Source organism: Triticum urartu, chromosome 2A, assembly GCF_056163025.1.
Source record: "Triticum urartu cultivar PI428250 chromosome 2A, HENAU_Tu73, whole genome shotgun sequence".
NCBI lineage: Eukaryota > Viridiplantae > Streptophyta > Magnoliopsida > Poales > Poaceae > Triticum > Triticum urartu.
In genome coordinates, this window is record NC_141874.1 from 478615557 (window position 1) to 478632687 (window position 17131).

General features: G+C 46.6%; 1 protein-coding gene across 1 annotated transcript; it reads right to left on the minus strand.

The window, feature by feature from the left end:
• Positions 1–15295: 15295 nt before the first annotated feature.
• On the minus strand, positions 15296–16472 carry LOC147985524 (uncharacterized). Its single transcript, XM_087541619.1, has 2 exons — positions 16404–16472; positions 15296–16249 (listed from the first exon to the last, which is right to left on the minus strand). The coding sequence occupies exons 1-2, from the start codon at positions 16470–16472 to the stop codon at positions 15296–15298; spliced, it is 1023 nt and encodes a 340-aa protein (XP_087397745.1).
• Between the last annotated feature and the right edge of the window lie 659 nt (positions 16473–17131).

Sequence of the window (17131 nt, forward strand, 5' to 3'; positions counted from 1 at the left end):
TGACTTATACATGTTCCTATGACTATGAAGTTATGCAACTCCCGATTAGTGGAGGAACACTTTGTGTGCTACCAAACGTCACAACGTAACTGGGTGATTATAAAGGTGCTCTACAGGTGTCTCCGATGGTACTTGTTGAGTTAGCATAGATCAAGATTAGGATTTATCACTCCGATTGTCGGAGAGCTATCTCTGGGCCCACTCGGTAATGCACATCACTATAAGCCTTGCAAGAATTGTGACTAATGAGTTAGTTGCGGGATGATGCATTACGGAACGATCAAAGAGACTTGCCAGTAACAAGATTGAACTAGGTATTGAGATACCGACGATTGAATCTCGGACAAGTAACATACCGATGACAAAGGCAACAACGTATGTTGTTATGCGGTTTGACCGATAAAGATCTTCGTAGAATATGTGGGAGCCAATATGAGCATCCAGGCTCCGCTATTGGTTATTGACCGGAGACGTGTCTCGGTCATGTCTACATAGTTCTCGAACCCGTAGGGTCCGCACGCTTAAAGTTCGGTGACGATCGGTATTATGAGTTTTTGTGTTTTGATGTACCGAAGGTAGTTCGGAGTCCCGGATATGATCACGGACATGATGAGGAGTCTCGAAATGGTCGAGACGTAAAGATCGATATATTGGACGACTATATTAGGACACCGGAAGTGTTCCGGGTAGTTTCGGAGAAAACCGGAGTGCCGGAGGGTTACCGGAACCCCCCGGGAGAAATAGTGGGCCTTATGGGCCTTAGTGGAGAGAGAGGGAGGGCAGGCCGCGCGCTGATGTCTACTACACAACCTTCTTCTTGTAGACATTGTTGGGCCTCCAAGTGTAGAGGTTTGTAGGACAGTAGAAAATTTCCCTCAAGTTGATGACCTAAGGTTTATCAATCCGTAGGAGGCGTAGGATGCAGATGGTCTCTCTCAAGCAACCCTGCAACCAAATAACAAAGAGTCTCTTGTGTCCCCAACACACCCAATACAATGGTAAATTGTATAGGTGCACTAGTTCGGCGAAGAGATGGTGATACAAGTGGTATATGGATAGTAGATAAAGGTTTTTGTAATCTGAAATTATAAAAACAGCAAGGTAGCAAGTTTTAAAAGTGAGCGTAAACAGTATTGCAATTCTAGGAAACAATGCCTAGGGTTCATACTTTCACTAGTGTAAGTCCTCTCAACAATACTAACATAATTGGATCATAAAATTATCCCTCAACATGCAACAAAGAGTCACTCCAAAGTCACTAATAGCGGAGAACAAACGAAGAGATTATGGTAGGGTATGAAACCACCTCAAAGTTATTATTTCCAATCAATCCGTCGGGCTATTCCTATAAGTGTCACAAACAGCCCTAGAGTTCGTACTAGAATAACACCTTAAGACACAAATCAACCAAAACCCTAATGTCACCTAGATACTCCAATGTCACCTCAAGTATCCATGGGTATGATTATACGATATGCATCACACAATCTCAGATTCATCTATTCAACCAACACAAAGGACCTCAAAGAGTGCCCCAAAGTTTCTACCGGAGAACCGCGACGAAAACGTGTGCCAACCCCTATGCATAGGTTCATGGGCGGAACCCGCAAGTTGATCACCAAAACATACATCAAGTGAATCACGTGGTATCCCACTGTCACCATAGATACCCATGGCAAGACATACATCAAGTGTTCTCAAATCTTTAAAGACTCAATCCAATAAGATTACTTCAAGGGGAACTCAATTCATTACAAGAACACGAGAGAGAGAGAGAGAGAGAGAGAGATCAAACACATAGCTACTGGTACATACCCTCAGCCCCGAGGGAGAACTACTCCCTCCTCATCATGGAGAGCACCGGGATGATGAAGATGGCCACCGGAGAAGGATTGCCCCCTCCGTCAGGGTGCCGGAACGGGTCTAGATTGGCTTTTGGTGGCTACGGAGGCTTCTGGCGGCGGAACTCCCGGTCTATTGTGTGTTCTGGAAGTTTTAGGGTACGACGATATATATGGGTGCAGGAAGTACGTCGGAGGAGGCAGGGGGGCGCGCCCCCACCCTCGTGGGCAGCTCTTGTCTCCCCTGACGTGCACTCCAAGTTCCCTGGGTTGCTTTCCTTCCAAAAATAACTTCTCTAGTTGATTTCGTTCCGTTTCGACTCCGTTTGATATTCCTTTTTCTCGAAACACTAAAATAGGCATAAAACAACAAATCTGGGCTGGGCCTCCGGTTAATAGGTTAGTCCCAAAAATAATATAAAAGTGGAAAATAAAGCCTAATATTGCCTAAAATAGTAGATAATATAGCATGGAGCAATCAAAAATTATAGATACGCTGGAGATGTATCACGCGCCCCTCCCCCTCTGGTCCGAATTGGACTAGGAGAGGGGTGCACTGCCCCCCTTTCCTTCTCCCTCTCCCCCTTCCTTTCCCCTCCTAGTAGGAGTAGGAAAGAGGGGAGTCCTACTCCTACTAGGAGGAGGACTCCTCCTCCTGGCGCGCCTACAGGGGCCGGCCGGCCTCCCCCCTTGCTCATTTATATATGGGGGCAGGGGGCACCTCTAGACACACAAGTTGATCTGTTGATCTCTCCCAGCTGTGTGCGGTGCCCCCCTCCACCATAATCCACCTCGATCATATCGTAGCGCTGCTTAGGTGAAGCCCTGCGTCAGTAGCATCATCATCACCGTCGTCACGCCATCCTGCTGATGAAACTCTCCCGTGAAGCTCTGCTGGATTGGAGTTCGTGGGATGTCATCGAGCTGAACGTGTGCTGAACTCGGAGGTGCTGTGCGTTCGGTACTTGGATTGGTCAGATCATGAAGACGTACGACTACATCAACCGCGTTGTGCTAACGCTTCCTCTTTTGGTCTACGAGGGTACGTGGACAGACTCTCCCCTCTCGTTGCTATGCAATACCATGATCCTATGTGTGCGTAGGAATTTTTTTGAAATTACTACGTTCCCCAACACATTTGTACCTGTGAATAGAGTATAGGTGTGAAGAATTTGGAGAGGTCATATGCGTTCTCAGAAATTTTTCAACAGAATCAAGTTTGAGGAAGTTGGCCATAGGTGTCTTGAGAAATTTCACTAAGCGTTCTTGACTTAGGTTCCAGAGTTGTATAGATTTGAAAATCCACACAATTGAGGAATCTTGAACAAATCATAGCTTAGAGAAACAAATCAAGGAACAAAAGTATTCAGGTGTATAAGAAGTGGGAAGTTGAAGAATAAACACCTTTTGAAGATTTTTTGGAAATCATAAGAATCGACGTAGGGTAGTAAAATCAGATTTTAATTACCCTGGACGAAGAGCACGGTGAACTGAGAGTTGAGTTGTGTAAGTTCGCCCGCTCAGATCTCCCACGCCTTAACTCAGCGACACGGAGTGAAGATATCTGTGGTCGGCGCGAGTACGAAGGAGACGAGGTTGAGGCAGTGAAGCTCTTCCTCACCGGCGACGATGGAGAGTAGCGGCAGCGCTAGGTCTGACAGCTCGAGCGAGGAGAGTAGCAGTCGGGCGAAGTAAATGAAGTATGAGGAAGGGGAGGGGTATTTATAGCCACGATGAAAAACTGCCCATCTGAAGATTTTGGATGAACATGCCCCTGACCCTTACCCCTCTAACAACATGTGTCACCCACATATAGAGAGGTGGAGATCGTGGGGGATCATGGGTGAATATTTTAATCCATTGTGGAATGCGGAACGGTTTGAGCGGCAATAGCCAAAAATTCAGATATGAAAATTTTAGCAGTTCATTCACAAATTCTTCAGCTGACAAGGACACAGTGAAGATTTTGAACGGGTTTCAAATGGAATGCACATGAAGAATTTGTGAATAGACTGGTTTGAGTTTAGCATAGAGGGGGAATGGGTCTGATCACATTCACTTAGAAGAAAATCAACTTGAAGAATTAGCAATAAGTGAATGTTGTTGAGGACAGGAAAAACTCAGATATATATAAATATAGTCAATAAAGAACATCAGTCAAAAAGTTGAAGAAATTGCAAACTTGAGAAATTTGAAAATTCAAGAATTTGCAAAAATGAAGAAAAACTCAAATTTGAGGATTTTCAACTTTTGTTGGTGGCGAGACCCACCGTATAAGAATGATGATTTCAGACACCGCGTACAATTATCGTAGGGCTCTGAGAATCAAATTATTCATTAATTTCTTCACACTTAGAGTGTTAGTCTTCATTGATTGAAGAAAAATGTTACTTCGTGTGTTGCACATCTAAGTCATCAATTTTGCATAAGTGTTAGGATGTGTGTCCTTTCAAAGAACACTCGAAGATTCTAAGATATTCCGCTCACACCGCAACTTTCTAAATATATTTTCATCCAAGGGCTTTGTGAAGATATCTGCCAGCTGTTCTTCAGTCTTCGCGTGATCGATGGAGATGTCGCCCTTCAACACATGATCTCAAAGAAAATGATGACGAATCTGGATGTGCTTTGTCTTCGAGTGCTGAACTGGGTTGTGTGCAATCTTGATGGCACTCTCGTTGTCGCAGTATAGTGGCACATTCTTCATGTTGATGTCGTAGTCCATGAGGGTTTTCTTCATCCAGAGCAATTGAGCACAACAAGAACCATCAACAATGTACTTAGCTTCAGCAGTAGAGAGTGATACACGATTCTACTTCTTCGAGGACCAACATACTAATGATCGTCTGAGGAAATGGCATGTTCCTGATGTTGACTTGCGATCCACTCGATCACCAGCATAGTCAGAGTCAGAATATCCAATGAGATAAAAAAACCGAGCCCTTGGGATACCATAATCCAAGTATTGGAGTGAGAGCTAGATGTTGAAGAATATGTTTCACAGCCTTATGGTGTGATTCCTTCAATGTAGCTTGAAAACGGGCACACATGCAAACACTAAGTATAATCTCTTGCCTAGATGCACATAGATACAATAAAGAGCCAATCATGGAGCGGTATACCTTTTGATCGAAGTCTTCACCATTTTCATTGATGGATAGATGGCCATTTGTGGGCATAGGGATTTTGACGCCTTTGCAATCTTGCATGCCAAATTTCCTCAGCACATCCTTGAGGTATTTCTCTTGAGATATGAAGATGCCATTGCGTTGTTGATGAATTTGAAGACCTAAGAAGAATTCAAATTCTACCATCATAGACATTTGATATTCCTCACTCATGATATAGGCAAATTTGTCATTGTAACATTGGTTAGTACAGGCAAAGATAATATCATCAACATATATTTGGCACATGAATAATTCATCATCATAGGTTTTGGTGAAAAGAGTTGGGTCAAGTGAACCGGGTTTGAAGCCTTTCTTCATGAGGAATTCCTTCAGTGTACCATACCATGCCCGAGTGGCCTGCTTGAGGCCATAGTGGGCCTTATTGAGTCTGAAGACTTTTTCAGGATGCTTAGGATATTCAAAACCTGGTGGTTGAGCAATATATACTTCTTCCTCAAGCTTACCATTGAGGAATGCACTTTTCACATCCATTTGATATAAGATGATATTATGATGGTTAGCATAAGCAAGCAATATGTGAATAGCCTCAAGTCTAGCAACTGGTGCAAAAGTTTCTTTGAAATCAATTCCTTCGACCTGTGTGTAGCCTTGAGCTACAAGACGAGCGTTGTTCCTCACCACTAGGCCATTTTCGTCTTGCTTGTTGCAGTAGATCCATTTGGTATCGATGATATTGTGCTTGCGTGGGTCTGGTCACTTGAAAAGCTCCCAGACATTGTTGGGCTCGAATTGATGTAATTCCTCGTGCATCGCTTGAATCCACTTAGGCTCCAAAAATGTCCCATCAGCTTTGGTGGGCTCTGTGATAGAGACAAAAGCAAAGTGCCCACAAAAGTTAGACAAATGCGAAGCTTTTGAGCATGTGAGAGGACCTGGTGCGTTGATGTCGTCAATGATTTTCTCAATCTGTACTTCATTTGCAACGTGAGGATGAGCAGGTTGACGACGTTGATTGGGCTCGGCATTTTCTTCAGAGCCATTTTCCTCAGATGTACCAACATGATTTTCTTCATGTTCTGGAATGACTTCTTCAGCAGATTCTTCAGTGGGTATGACATCCTTAGTAGCCTTGAACATGATGTATTCCTCAGGAGACATTTCATCTAGCATAGGAGGTAGGTGCTCTCTTTGCGAGCCATTAGTTTCATCGAACCGCGCATCTACAGTTCCAACAACCTTGTGGTCATAGGTGTTTAAGACCCTATAGGTGTGCGAGTCTTTTCCGTAACCAAGCATAAAACCCTCATGTGCTTTCAGTGCGAATTAAGAATTGTGATGAGGATCTCTAATCCAACATTTTGCACCAAAGACATTGAAATAACTCACATTTGGTTTCTTGTTAGTGAGGAGTTCATATGAGGTCTTTTTGAAGAATTTGTGAAGATATACCCTATTGATGATGTGGCACGCAGTATCAATAGCCTGAGGCCATAAGTGATGAGGCGTCTTGTATTCATCAAGCATAGTGCGAGCCATCTCAACAAGAATCTTGTTCTTGCGCTCCACGACGCCATTCTGCTGAGGAGTGTATGGGGCATATAACTCATGAGTAATACCAAGTTCATCAAGATAGTCATCAAGACCAGTATTATTGAACCCAGTCCCATTGTCACTCCTGATGTGCTTGATCTTCACACTGAAATTTGTCAAAGCCCTTGAGGAAAATCGTCTGAAGGCTTCCTGCACTTCAGTTTTGTAAGTGATGATATGCACCCAGGTGTAACGAGAATAGTCATCAATAATAACAAAGCCATATAGAGATGTTGCATTTGTTAGTGTGGCATAATGAGTAGGGCCAAAGAGGTCCATGTGAAGCAATTCAAAAGGATGAGTGGTAGTCATGATAGTCTTCGAGGGATGCTTGGATTTGGTCATCTTTCTAGCCTCACAAGCCCCAAAAAGATAACCTTTGAGGAATTTGACACCCTCGATGCCGATGGCATGCTTCTTCTTCGAGAGTGTATGTAAGTTCCTCATGCCAGCATGACCTAGTCATCGATGCCATAGCTAGCCTTCTAAAACTTTTGCAAGTAGACATGTGGCAGGCTATGGTCCTGCATAAAAATCAACAATATAGAAGTCTCCTCTCCTAAAGCCTTCAAAGGCTTTGGAATTGTCAGATTCCATGAGCACAATGCAACGATATTTCCCAAAGATGACAACCATATCAAGATCTCAAAGCATTGAGATAGACATGAGGTTGAATCCTAGGGACTCGACAATCATGACTTTGTCCATGTGTCGATCCTTTGAGATTGCAACCCTACCTAGACCCAATACCTTGCTTTTGCCTTTGTCAGCATGGGTGATATGCTTCAGATGCGATGGAGATAAAGCAGTGTCCATCAATAAGTTCTTGTCACCGGTCTTGTGGTTTATACATCCACTGTCGAGGACCCACTCAGTAGCTTTGGTTGATCATCCTACAAATGAATTAGTGCGTCTTACGGACTCATATACTTCATCAGTGAAGAATATGACATCAAATTCATCAGACAAAATTTCATCAAATGTAGCAACATATATAAAGCAGTATGTGGACATGAGAAATCAGTAAATCATTTCTTCATGATTAGCTTGCGTCCTTTCAAGCACATTCAGGTCTCCATAAAATTCTTTAGACGTTCAAGTTCGTCTAGAGACCTGACCCTACATAAGAGATTTGTTATTTTTCTTCACCACCCACAACTGAAGGGGTGGCAGAGAGTTCATCATTCTGTGAGCTCCATAAGAGAAAGGTGGCATTGAAGCTAGTGCACTTCATTTCATAGAAGAGGGGTTAGAGTAGGCATATGAATAAGCAGAGAAATTCTTTGAGGACTTATGAACATAATGATATGAAGAATAATGCAAATATTCATAGCTCTTGGATTTTCCCTGCGAAACAGAAGTGTTAGCACGATGATGTTCATCTGAGGGTTTGTATCCATATGAAGACTTTGGTCCATATGAAGAATTTGATCTCGGGTTCCTATTCTTCCCAGGTGGTAACATGAGGACATTCACCTGAATACTTTCAAGGCATCTTTTAGGATCCCAGACTTTCTTCATAGGGGGGCCGTTCCTGCAGTTAGTTCCAACATATCTAGCAAATACTTCACCATTCTGATTTTTGAACAATTTATAGTTGGAGTTAAATGACTCGTCAGATGAATATGAAGATTCACATGTAAAGCCAGATAAAGTGGATGGATCTACGGGAGGTCCTTTTGCAGCAACCCATGTGGTTTTGGGGTACTGCTCAGGTTCCTAGTAGAACCCATCAACATTGAGTTTCCTCTCAAATGCAATACCCTATTTCCTAGGGTTCTTGTTGAGGATCAGCTTCTTAAGCACATCACAAAGAGCGTGATGCCCTTTGAGGCTTTTGTACATGCATGTCACACACAATTCCTTCAACCCTGCATTGTCAGTGATACTTATGGTATCCTCGGATGTGGAATTTGTGACCACAAAGATAGTCGAAGAATTTGCAGTAATAGAAGCATTAGAACTTTCATGTGAGGAATTAGCAGATTCATGTTCAATTCATTTCAAGCATGGTGGAACGAATTCATCCTGAGCGGAACTAGTCTGTTGAGCAAGCAATGAGTCATTTTCCTTTTGAAGATCTTCATGACTCGCCCTTAGCTTCTCAAGATCTTGCTTTCTTTAAATAAATTCATAAGAAAGCTTCTCATGATCAGCTAAGAGGGTTTCATGATGACCTTGAAGATTATCAAACTTGGACTGAAGACTTTTAAGATCATCGGTCAGATTTTGAACTCGATCCATTTCCTCACCCAACAGGTCATTGCTTTTATCTAGCAGATTTTGAACCCTTTCCAAAGCTTTTTGTTGTTTAGTGGCAATAGTAGCAAGCTTGGAATAGCTAGATCCAAAATTATCATCAAATTCATCATCACTAGATTCAGATGAAGAATATTCGGGTACCTTTGCACCTTTTGCCATGAGGCATGGTGTTGAAGATGATGGTTTAGGTTCAAAAGTCATCGTTTTGAGTGATTCCTTGAACTCGTCAAACCAGGGATCATGACGAGTTCGATGACCTACATAGATGTCAGAGATTTGGTCCCAGATAAGCTTCGCATTGCAGTGATGCATAATGAGCCTGAACTGATTTCTAGATAGGCAGGAGCAGATGATGTCCTTCGCCAAGTGTCCAACCGTGTGTACTTGCGAATGTCATCAACATGTGCCATCTTGCATAGATCGGTAAGACCAATCTTAGTGACAATCCGCAGCTCATTGTTCATCGCCATGAGGCACTTCCTCATCATGGCCTTCCACTTGGGATAATCATGACCATCAAAGATGGGGCATGACACTTTCTTCATACCTGTGGTCGACATAACTAAAACTCCAGGTGGTTAAACCAAAATCACACAAAACAAGGGAGTACCTTGCTCTGATACCAATTGAAAGTGTGTTATATCGACTAGAGGGTGGGTGAAAGGCGATTTTTCCGGATTCGTCACTGAGGAAATTCAACTTGAGGAATTTGCTAAGCGACGAAATACAAGCAGCGGAATAAGTACTCAAGTGCAAGCATAACATGGCAGTAACACAGTCATCATGATGATATGAAACAAGCACAGAGCACAGGTAGTGTATAAACAGGATAAGCAGGTTGAAGTTAAGATGACTGAAGAAATAGGGTTGAGGAAATAGATAAAGTATTCAGTCAAAGTCTTCAAACAGTAACGATCAATTTCATCAACATACGAATGAGGAAATGAAAGGGTTGAGGAAATAGAACCAGTAGCTTGGTGAATACAGTGATTTGGTAAACCAGTTCCAACTCCTGTGATAGTTGTACGTCTGGTTGTAGCGGCTAGGTATTTAAAACTGAGGATACACGGTCCCGGACACACAGTCCTCACTGTATTCTCCTTGAGCTAAGGTCACATAGACCTCGCCCATTCACTCGTGGTAAGTCTTTAGCTGACTTCCAAACCTTCACAGACTTGGTCACTCAGCGATCCACAATTCCTCTTGGATGCTCTAGACCATGACGCCCAACCGTCTGGAAGATGCACAGTCTTCAAAGGTAACAAGCGTCAATTCCACACAGGAACAATCTCTTTAGTGTGCTCAATCACTTTGGGTTTTAGGTGTTTGGGTTTGGGTTTTCCCTCATTGATGATTTTCTCTCGAAGTCCTCGGAGGATGGGATGCTCTCAATGACAAGTGTCAGTTTCTCTTAGAGCAGACAACCAACTAGTGGTTGTAGGGGGCGGCTATTTATAGCTGGGGAGCAGCCCGACATGATAAGACATAAATACCCTTCAATGATATGACCGTTAGGTGGATAAGATATTTTGGGACAGCTAGCGCATAGCACAACAATGGTCGAAAATTTGAGCTCTCAAATTCCTTAGGGCTATCATGTTCCTTGTTTGTAGGAAATCCACATTGGCGAATTCCTAACTCCTCAGTCAGAACAAATTCCTCAGAGACCAGAAGATCTTCGTCTCTGTCACTGAAGAAAATGACTCAACTATATGAGATTTCCAAAGGCTTCACTCGAAGGATTGGGTAGGTGTAGGATTTGAGATGAGCATCACTTGGAAAGTGTTTCCTTAGTTTTACCTCGACCCCCTTTAACAGTACAGCGTTACTTATGACTCAAGAAAGATAAAATGAAACTACGAAAAAAAAAGTATTCACACTTCATAATCCTCGCGTCAATGTCAAAGTCTTCAAGGTCACACCAATTTCCTCATTTTCAAAGTCTTCAAGAAAACCAAAGTCTTCAATTGAAGACATTCATTTTTAGGGGTCAACTTTCTTCATAAATATCAAACTCCTCATAAACTTATAGAACATGTGTACACTGACAAACACATTAGTCCCTTAACCTATAAGTCTTCAATACACCAAAATCACTAAGGGGCAATAGATGCACTTACAAAATGCAAATACTTACCTCGGGTTAACAACTAAGGCGGGAAGCTGAGTTTGGGAAGAGTCGCCCAAAGACGGAGATGACTCCTGATAATTTGAGTCAGACAGAGTAAGAGGCTGTCTAATAAGGCCTGCTTTGGGTAGAGACAGAGTTGGGCTGTGTGGTACCTCCGTATGACATTTGCGGGAAGGGTTATAAGTTAACTCAGTCACCAGCTCTTTAGTACAGCTGCTCCGGGTTTGGCATCTCACATAATGTTGAGACTGTAAGAGTAGGGATCGATGTGTATAACAAGGGAAGAGGTTCACTGGTTCACTGGATTACAGAGAGTACGTGAATTTGGGAAATCGATAGCTAGGGTTCTTGAGCAGGAGGAATTGGGGATCGGTAGCCGACGTGCCGTGCCTGATCCACTGGATGCGTGGCCAGTCGGTGGAAGTCGCTTAAGTAGCCGTCGTCGCCCTTGGGCTTCATTGGGTCCACTCCGGCCCAGTGTTGCGTGGGTTGGGCCACCGGGTCCGTGGTAGTACTTGGGCAGTTGGCGAGCTCCGCGAGCCGCTGGTCTCCGGGTCCCGCCTGTCGGTGTCTTCTTGGCGTAGGGGGCGCTGACATCCCCTCGTCCTTGGGATGAGGCTTTCCCCCATGCCTCTGCTCCAAGGAAACAGGCTTGAAGCGCCACCTTGTCCTCCCAAGTGTCCACAAGGGCTGCTTGATCTGACCAATGGATCAACACTTGCTCCACCAAGGCCCCATTCTTCCGACGCCATCGCTATTGCAGGACTGCCACAGGTACGACAGGAATGTTAGTAGGTTGGGGAAGTTCAGTGGAAACTTGCGTACCTGGCCTTAGGCATTGACAGAGTTGCGAGACATGGAACACCGGATGCACTTGCGATTGCGCCGACAACTCCAGTTTGTAAGCTGCATCATTACTCTTCACGATTACAGTGAATGGCCCATAGTACTTGAATGAGAGCTTGTGGTTGGCTCGCCTCGCGACTGACGCCTGAATATACGGCTGCAGCTTGAGATATACCGGGTCTCCAACTTGGAAGACACACGGCGACCTCCGCTTGTCCGCTTGGTCTTCATGTGCTGTTGCGCACGGTGGAGATGTTGTTGTAGCAAATCCTGCATTACTGCTCTTTAATACAGCCACGAGTGAAGTGAAGGCACAGTACAGTCATTCGGAGAGGCTAAACCCCACTGCCTTGGTTCATATCCAAACATCGCCTTGAATGGGGACATACCGATGCTGGAATGGTGAGCTGAATTGTACCAGAATTGAGCCAAAGGTATCCAATGACTCCAGCGGCTTGGACAGGCGTGGACGAAGCAACGTAGGTAGGTTTCGACACATTGGTTCACCTGTTCCATTTGGCCGTCTGTCTGCGGATGATTAGCTGAGCTCATCCTCAATTCTGTGCCGGCGTACTTGAAGAGCTCACGCCAGAAATTGCTGGTAAATACTGGGTCTTGATCTGAGACGATGGAGCTTGGGAATCCGTGGATGCAGTAGACGCTTGACATGTATAGGAGCGCTACCTTAGCTGCTGTGTATGGGTGTGCCAACGGCAAGAAGTGCGCGAACTTGGTCCTTTTGTCCACTATCACCCACAGATAGTTGAATTTCCCAGATTGTGGTAAGTCATCGACAAAATCCATTGTAATCATATCCCATGATTGCTGCGGTATCGGCAGGGGTTCCAGCAGTCCAGGTGACGCCGCTCGGTCCGGCTTGGCCTGCTGACAGGTTGGGCAACAACATACGTATAGAAGCACGTGCACTTTCATCTTCGGCCACGCGAACAGACGATGGATGCGATGAAACATTGCTGGGAAACCACTGTGCCCCCCATCGGGCTATCATGGAAAGCTGACATGATCTGCTGTTGCAACTCCGTGGAGCCTCCTAGCCAAATCCTGCCCCTGAAATATAAGATTCCATTCTGGAGTGTGAATCTCTTTTTGGGGTCCTCCCGGAGAGCCAGTTGCTGCAGCAGTTTTTGAGCCTGTGGGTTGCAGTTGTAACTTGCCAACACGTCCTTCAGCCAGCAGGGTTGACAAGTGGAGATGTCAAACAGGAGTTTAGTAGGCTGTGATCTGGACAGAGCGTCTGCTGCTATGTTCTCGAACCCTTTTTTATACTTAATGGTGTATTTGAGAACCAAGAGTTTGGTGAAAGCTCGCTGCTGCCAGGGAGTTGTCAGGCGTTGCTCTTCGAGATGAACTAAACTCTTCTGGTCAGTGAAGATAACAAACTCGTTATGCTGCAAGTATGGTCGCCATTGGTCAATCGCTACCACAATGGCCAAGTACTCTTTCTTGTAAGTTGAGAGCTCAAGCTCTTGCTCATGAAAGCGATCGGGTGTCCCTCTTGTTGCAAGACTGCCCCTATTCCCTTGTCACACGCATCCGTTTCGATAGTAAAGGTTTTGCTAAAATCTGGCATCGCTAAGACTGGGGCTGTCAGGAGTTGTTGTTTGAGCAGCTCGAACGCTTGGTTAGTGTTATCTGTCCAGACGAAGGGGGCGCCTTTCTTCAAGAGATTGAAAAGGGGCCGCGCAATAATCCCAAACCCGCAGACAAATCTGCGATAGTACCCGGCGAGTCCCAGGAATCGGCGTACGTCTTTTACATCGACTGATGTTGGCCATGCCTCAACTGCTCTGATTTTTGTTGGGTCCGTAGCCACTCCTTGGCCGTTGACGACATGCCCCAAGTATGATAGTTGCTGCTGGCCAAACTCATAATTGGATCTCTTTACTTTCCACTGATCTCGACACAGGAGCTCAAGGACTTGCCTTAAATGTGCCAAATGGTCTTCCCAGGTCTTGCTAAACACCAAAATGTCGTCGAAGAAGAGCAAGATGCAATGTCGCAGAAGGGGGTGCATTGTCTCTGTTATGGCGCCGTTGAAGGTGCCCGGGCCTCCTGCTAGGCCAAAAGAGAGCACTTTGAATTCATAGTGTCCTGAGTGCGTCTGGAAGGTCATTTTGAATTCCTCCCCTTCGGCTAAACGGATTTGATGATAACCCGCTCTTAAGTCCAACTTGGAGAACCAGACGGCGCCATGCAACTCATCAAGCAGCTCCTCAATGATTGGCACTGGAAATTTGCTGACGTCGGTCATGGCATTAAGATGTCTGTGATCTACACACAACCGCCAGGTCCCGTCCTTCTTCTTGACTAAAATAACCGGCGAGGAAAAGGTACTGTCGCTGCGTTGAATCACCCCAGACTGCAGCAACTCCTGCACCTGACGCTCTATCTCCGACTTGTGCTCTGGCTTCTGACGGTAAGGTCTGATGTTGACGGGTTGCGCCCCCGGCATGAGTGGGATGGTATGATCGCAGGCCCGTCGTGGGGGTAGGCCTTTGGGTTCGCCAAACACTTCCTCAAACTCTGACAGCAGTGTTTGCAGCTCTGGGGACTCTTGCACTTGAGTCTCTTGCTTCTCATTGATGCGGTAGAGCAAACATAGGTGAAGTAAGGCTCCTTGGCGATGCAGTTGCTGCAGCTGCGCGCTGTTGATCACATGGCATTGCGATGACTGTGCCTCATGCCCGAATAAGCTAGCTGTGCCCAGCGCTGTCGGAATGCGCAAGTGCTTGTTTCTCCAATCGACAGTCGTCGGGCTGTGCTGCTCAAGCCAGTCCATACCCAGAATAGCATCATATACTCCTAGAGGTAAGACCTTCATATCAGTCACAAAATCCAACCCTTGAGATGACCAGCGACAACCAGGGATGGAGGTAGAGCAGGTAAGTTCCCCCTCGTCAGCCACTTCACTTTGCAAGGTCGTCGCAGCTCTTGTACTCCCGACAAGCGTCCCGCTAGCTCCTGATTGATGAATGATGTAGAACTGCCGCTGTCCACAAGTATGAGCACCTCCTGGTCTTGCATAGTAGCCAGCAGTTGGAATGCCTTTGGGGACACACCACCATCCAGGGCTGGCCGCGAAATGGCGTGCACTTGTTGCACATCCTCTTCGGTGTCGGAGTTGGTCTCGACGCCGAAAAGCTCGAGCATCTCTTCGACGACGTGTAGCTGGACGGTTGTGGGGCATACATGTTCGTGTCGTTCGCCGCACTTGAAGCATAGCCCACGGGCACATCGATGGTCCCGTAGCGCTTTTATCTTGGTTGTATCTGCTCGCGCTGCATCAGTGTCGCGGCGGTCTGTCGCTGGTGCCGCCAGAGTAAACCGTGTCGGTGGTGGAGGTAAAGGCAGAGGCATGCCCGCGCGCGGGGCGGGCTCGGATGGTCGTGGCAAGCTGCCCAACACGCCGTCGCCCACTTCCTCCTGAAGTAGGGCCAGCGCGCAAGCCGTATCCAAGTCAGTTGGGCGCTGGACTAGCACCACCGCAGGCCCTCGACAAATCGAGTCAAAAAGTAGAATGGGTGAATCGAATCAGAATAGGATGATAAATGATTGATAATTAACTCAAACTGCTCTATATATTGCGCTACTGAAGACGTTTGGCGGACAGTGTAGAACTGTCTGATCAGCGTTTGATGCCGATCACGCCTGAAACGAGTACAGAGTAATGCAGTGAAAGAATCCCAATCGTAATCCCCCAGCCTTTTCTGAATGGACTGCAGCCACACAGATGCCGCCCCCGAAAAATTCAGAGCGGCCATGGGAACCCAAAATGATTGCACAATACCAAACATCTGAAAATATTGCTCGCAAAGTGTCTTCCAGAGATTAGGATTATCTCCTATGAACTGCGGAAACGAGATCGAGGGATGGGTTAGACCCAACCCTGAGAGCAATTGACTCGTGTGCGCGAACGGGGATAAAGAAGAAGATGGAGTCGCCAGAGTGTTGAACTGACCAGGTGCCGGGGGCGGGGGCGGCGTCTGGAACGACGCCGCCGGGGGCCCCCGAGGTAGGCTGAAGACGCCGTGGCCTGTGGGACCTTGAGGAGCATCGACTGTGCCGGTACCGGCCCCGATGTGGGCGCCGGTTGTCGCTGGTGGATTGTACGCTGGTGGTGGCGCCCGGTTGCCCTCGACTTCCTTGGTTGGTGCTGGTTGCGCGAGCTGGAGAGCTGCCACCGTGTCGCCCAAATCGGCGACGCGTTTCTCCCGATCGGGCCGCCAATTGACGAGTTCGTCGATCTTGGCTGTGGACGCCTGGATCTCGGCGATGACCTTGTTCTGGGCCTTCAGGGTGTTGTCGAGGCGATCGAGAAAGGCTTCAATCGATGGATCCATGGCCATCAGCTGCGATCTCGCTTGCCGAACGTGCCGCGCCTTGACGATTTGGGCCAGATTGGCGGAGAGGGAGTGGGGTGGACTGGTCTCTAATACCAGATGTAAGAGTAGGGATCGATGTGTATAACAAGGGAAGAGGTTCACTGGTTCACTGGATTACAGAGAGTACGCGAATTTGCGAAATCGATAGCTAGGGTTCTTGAGCATGAGGAATTGGGGATCGGTAGCCGTCGTGTCATGCCTGATCCACTGGATGTGTGGCCAGTCGGTGGAAGTCGCTTAAGTAGCCGTCGTCGCCCTTGGGCTTCATTGGGTCCACTCCGGCCCAGTGTTGCGTGGGTTGGGCCACCGGGTCCGTGGTAGTACTTGGGCAGTTGGCGAGCTCCACGAGCCGCTGGTCTCCGGGTCCCGCCTGTCGGTGTCTTCTGTGGCATAGGGGGCGCTGACAGAGACTTTTTCAAAACAAAGTTTGGGTCTAAATGAGCTTTTGGATGAGAAAATGGAACTTTCTGGACAACCCGTGTCGGTGTACAAAAGTAGGGGCTCTCCTTTTGACCCCTTTACTTGTGCACGGGCAGTCAGAGCCACGTGCCGCGGCCACACTTAGCAGGGCAGAGGAGGGAAGCCAGAGAGAAGCCGAAGCACAAGACAACCAAGGCGACGCCAAGACCAGAAGCGCAGGAGGGAAAGAGGGCGAGGTGGACTCCCTCGGCAAGATCCTTGCCGAGGCGGCCCCCCGCAGCCCCGGCAAGAGCCTTGGAGCTTTGTGGAGTGGGCGTTGGAGCTTTCGAGCTTTGGTTTGAAGTTTGAAAGTACTTCCACAATCCAAAGCAGAGTCTTGGCAGAATTCATTGCAGAATGGACCTCAACGCCTAACGAAGAAATCTAGGAGACCACCCTCCCCGGCAAGGAAGCAAGTCGCAAGTGGATCATGTACTTTGATGGGGCTTTCTCGCTGCAAGGCGCCAG

Bases quoted from the DNA above. Each gene is read 5' to 3' on its own strand.
- LOC147985524 (XM_087541619.1), bottom strand. From the start codon at position 16,472: ATGAAGCCCAAGGGCGACGACGGCTACTTAAGCGACTTCCACCGACTG. The intron at 16,250-16,403 runs GCATGACACGAC...CTGGTATTAGAG, and splicing joins CCACACATCCAGTGGATCAG to ACCAGTCCACCCCACTCCCT.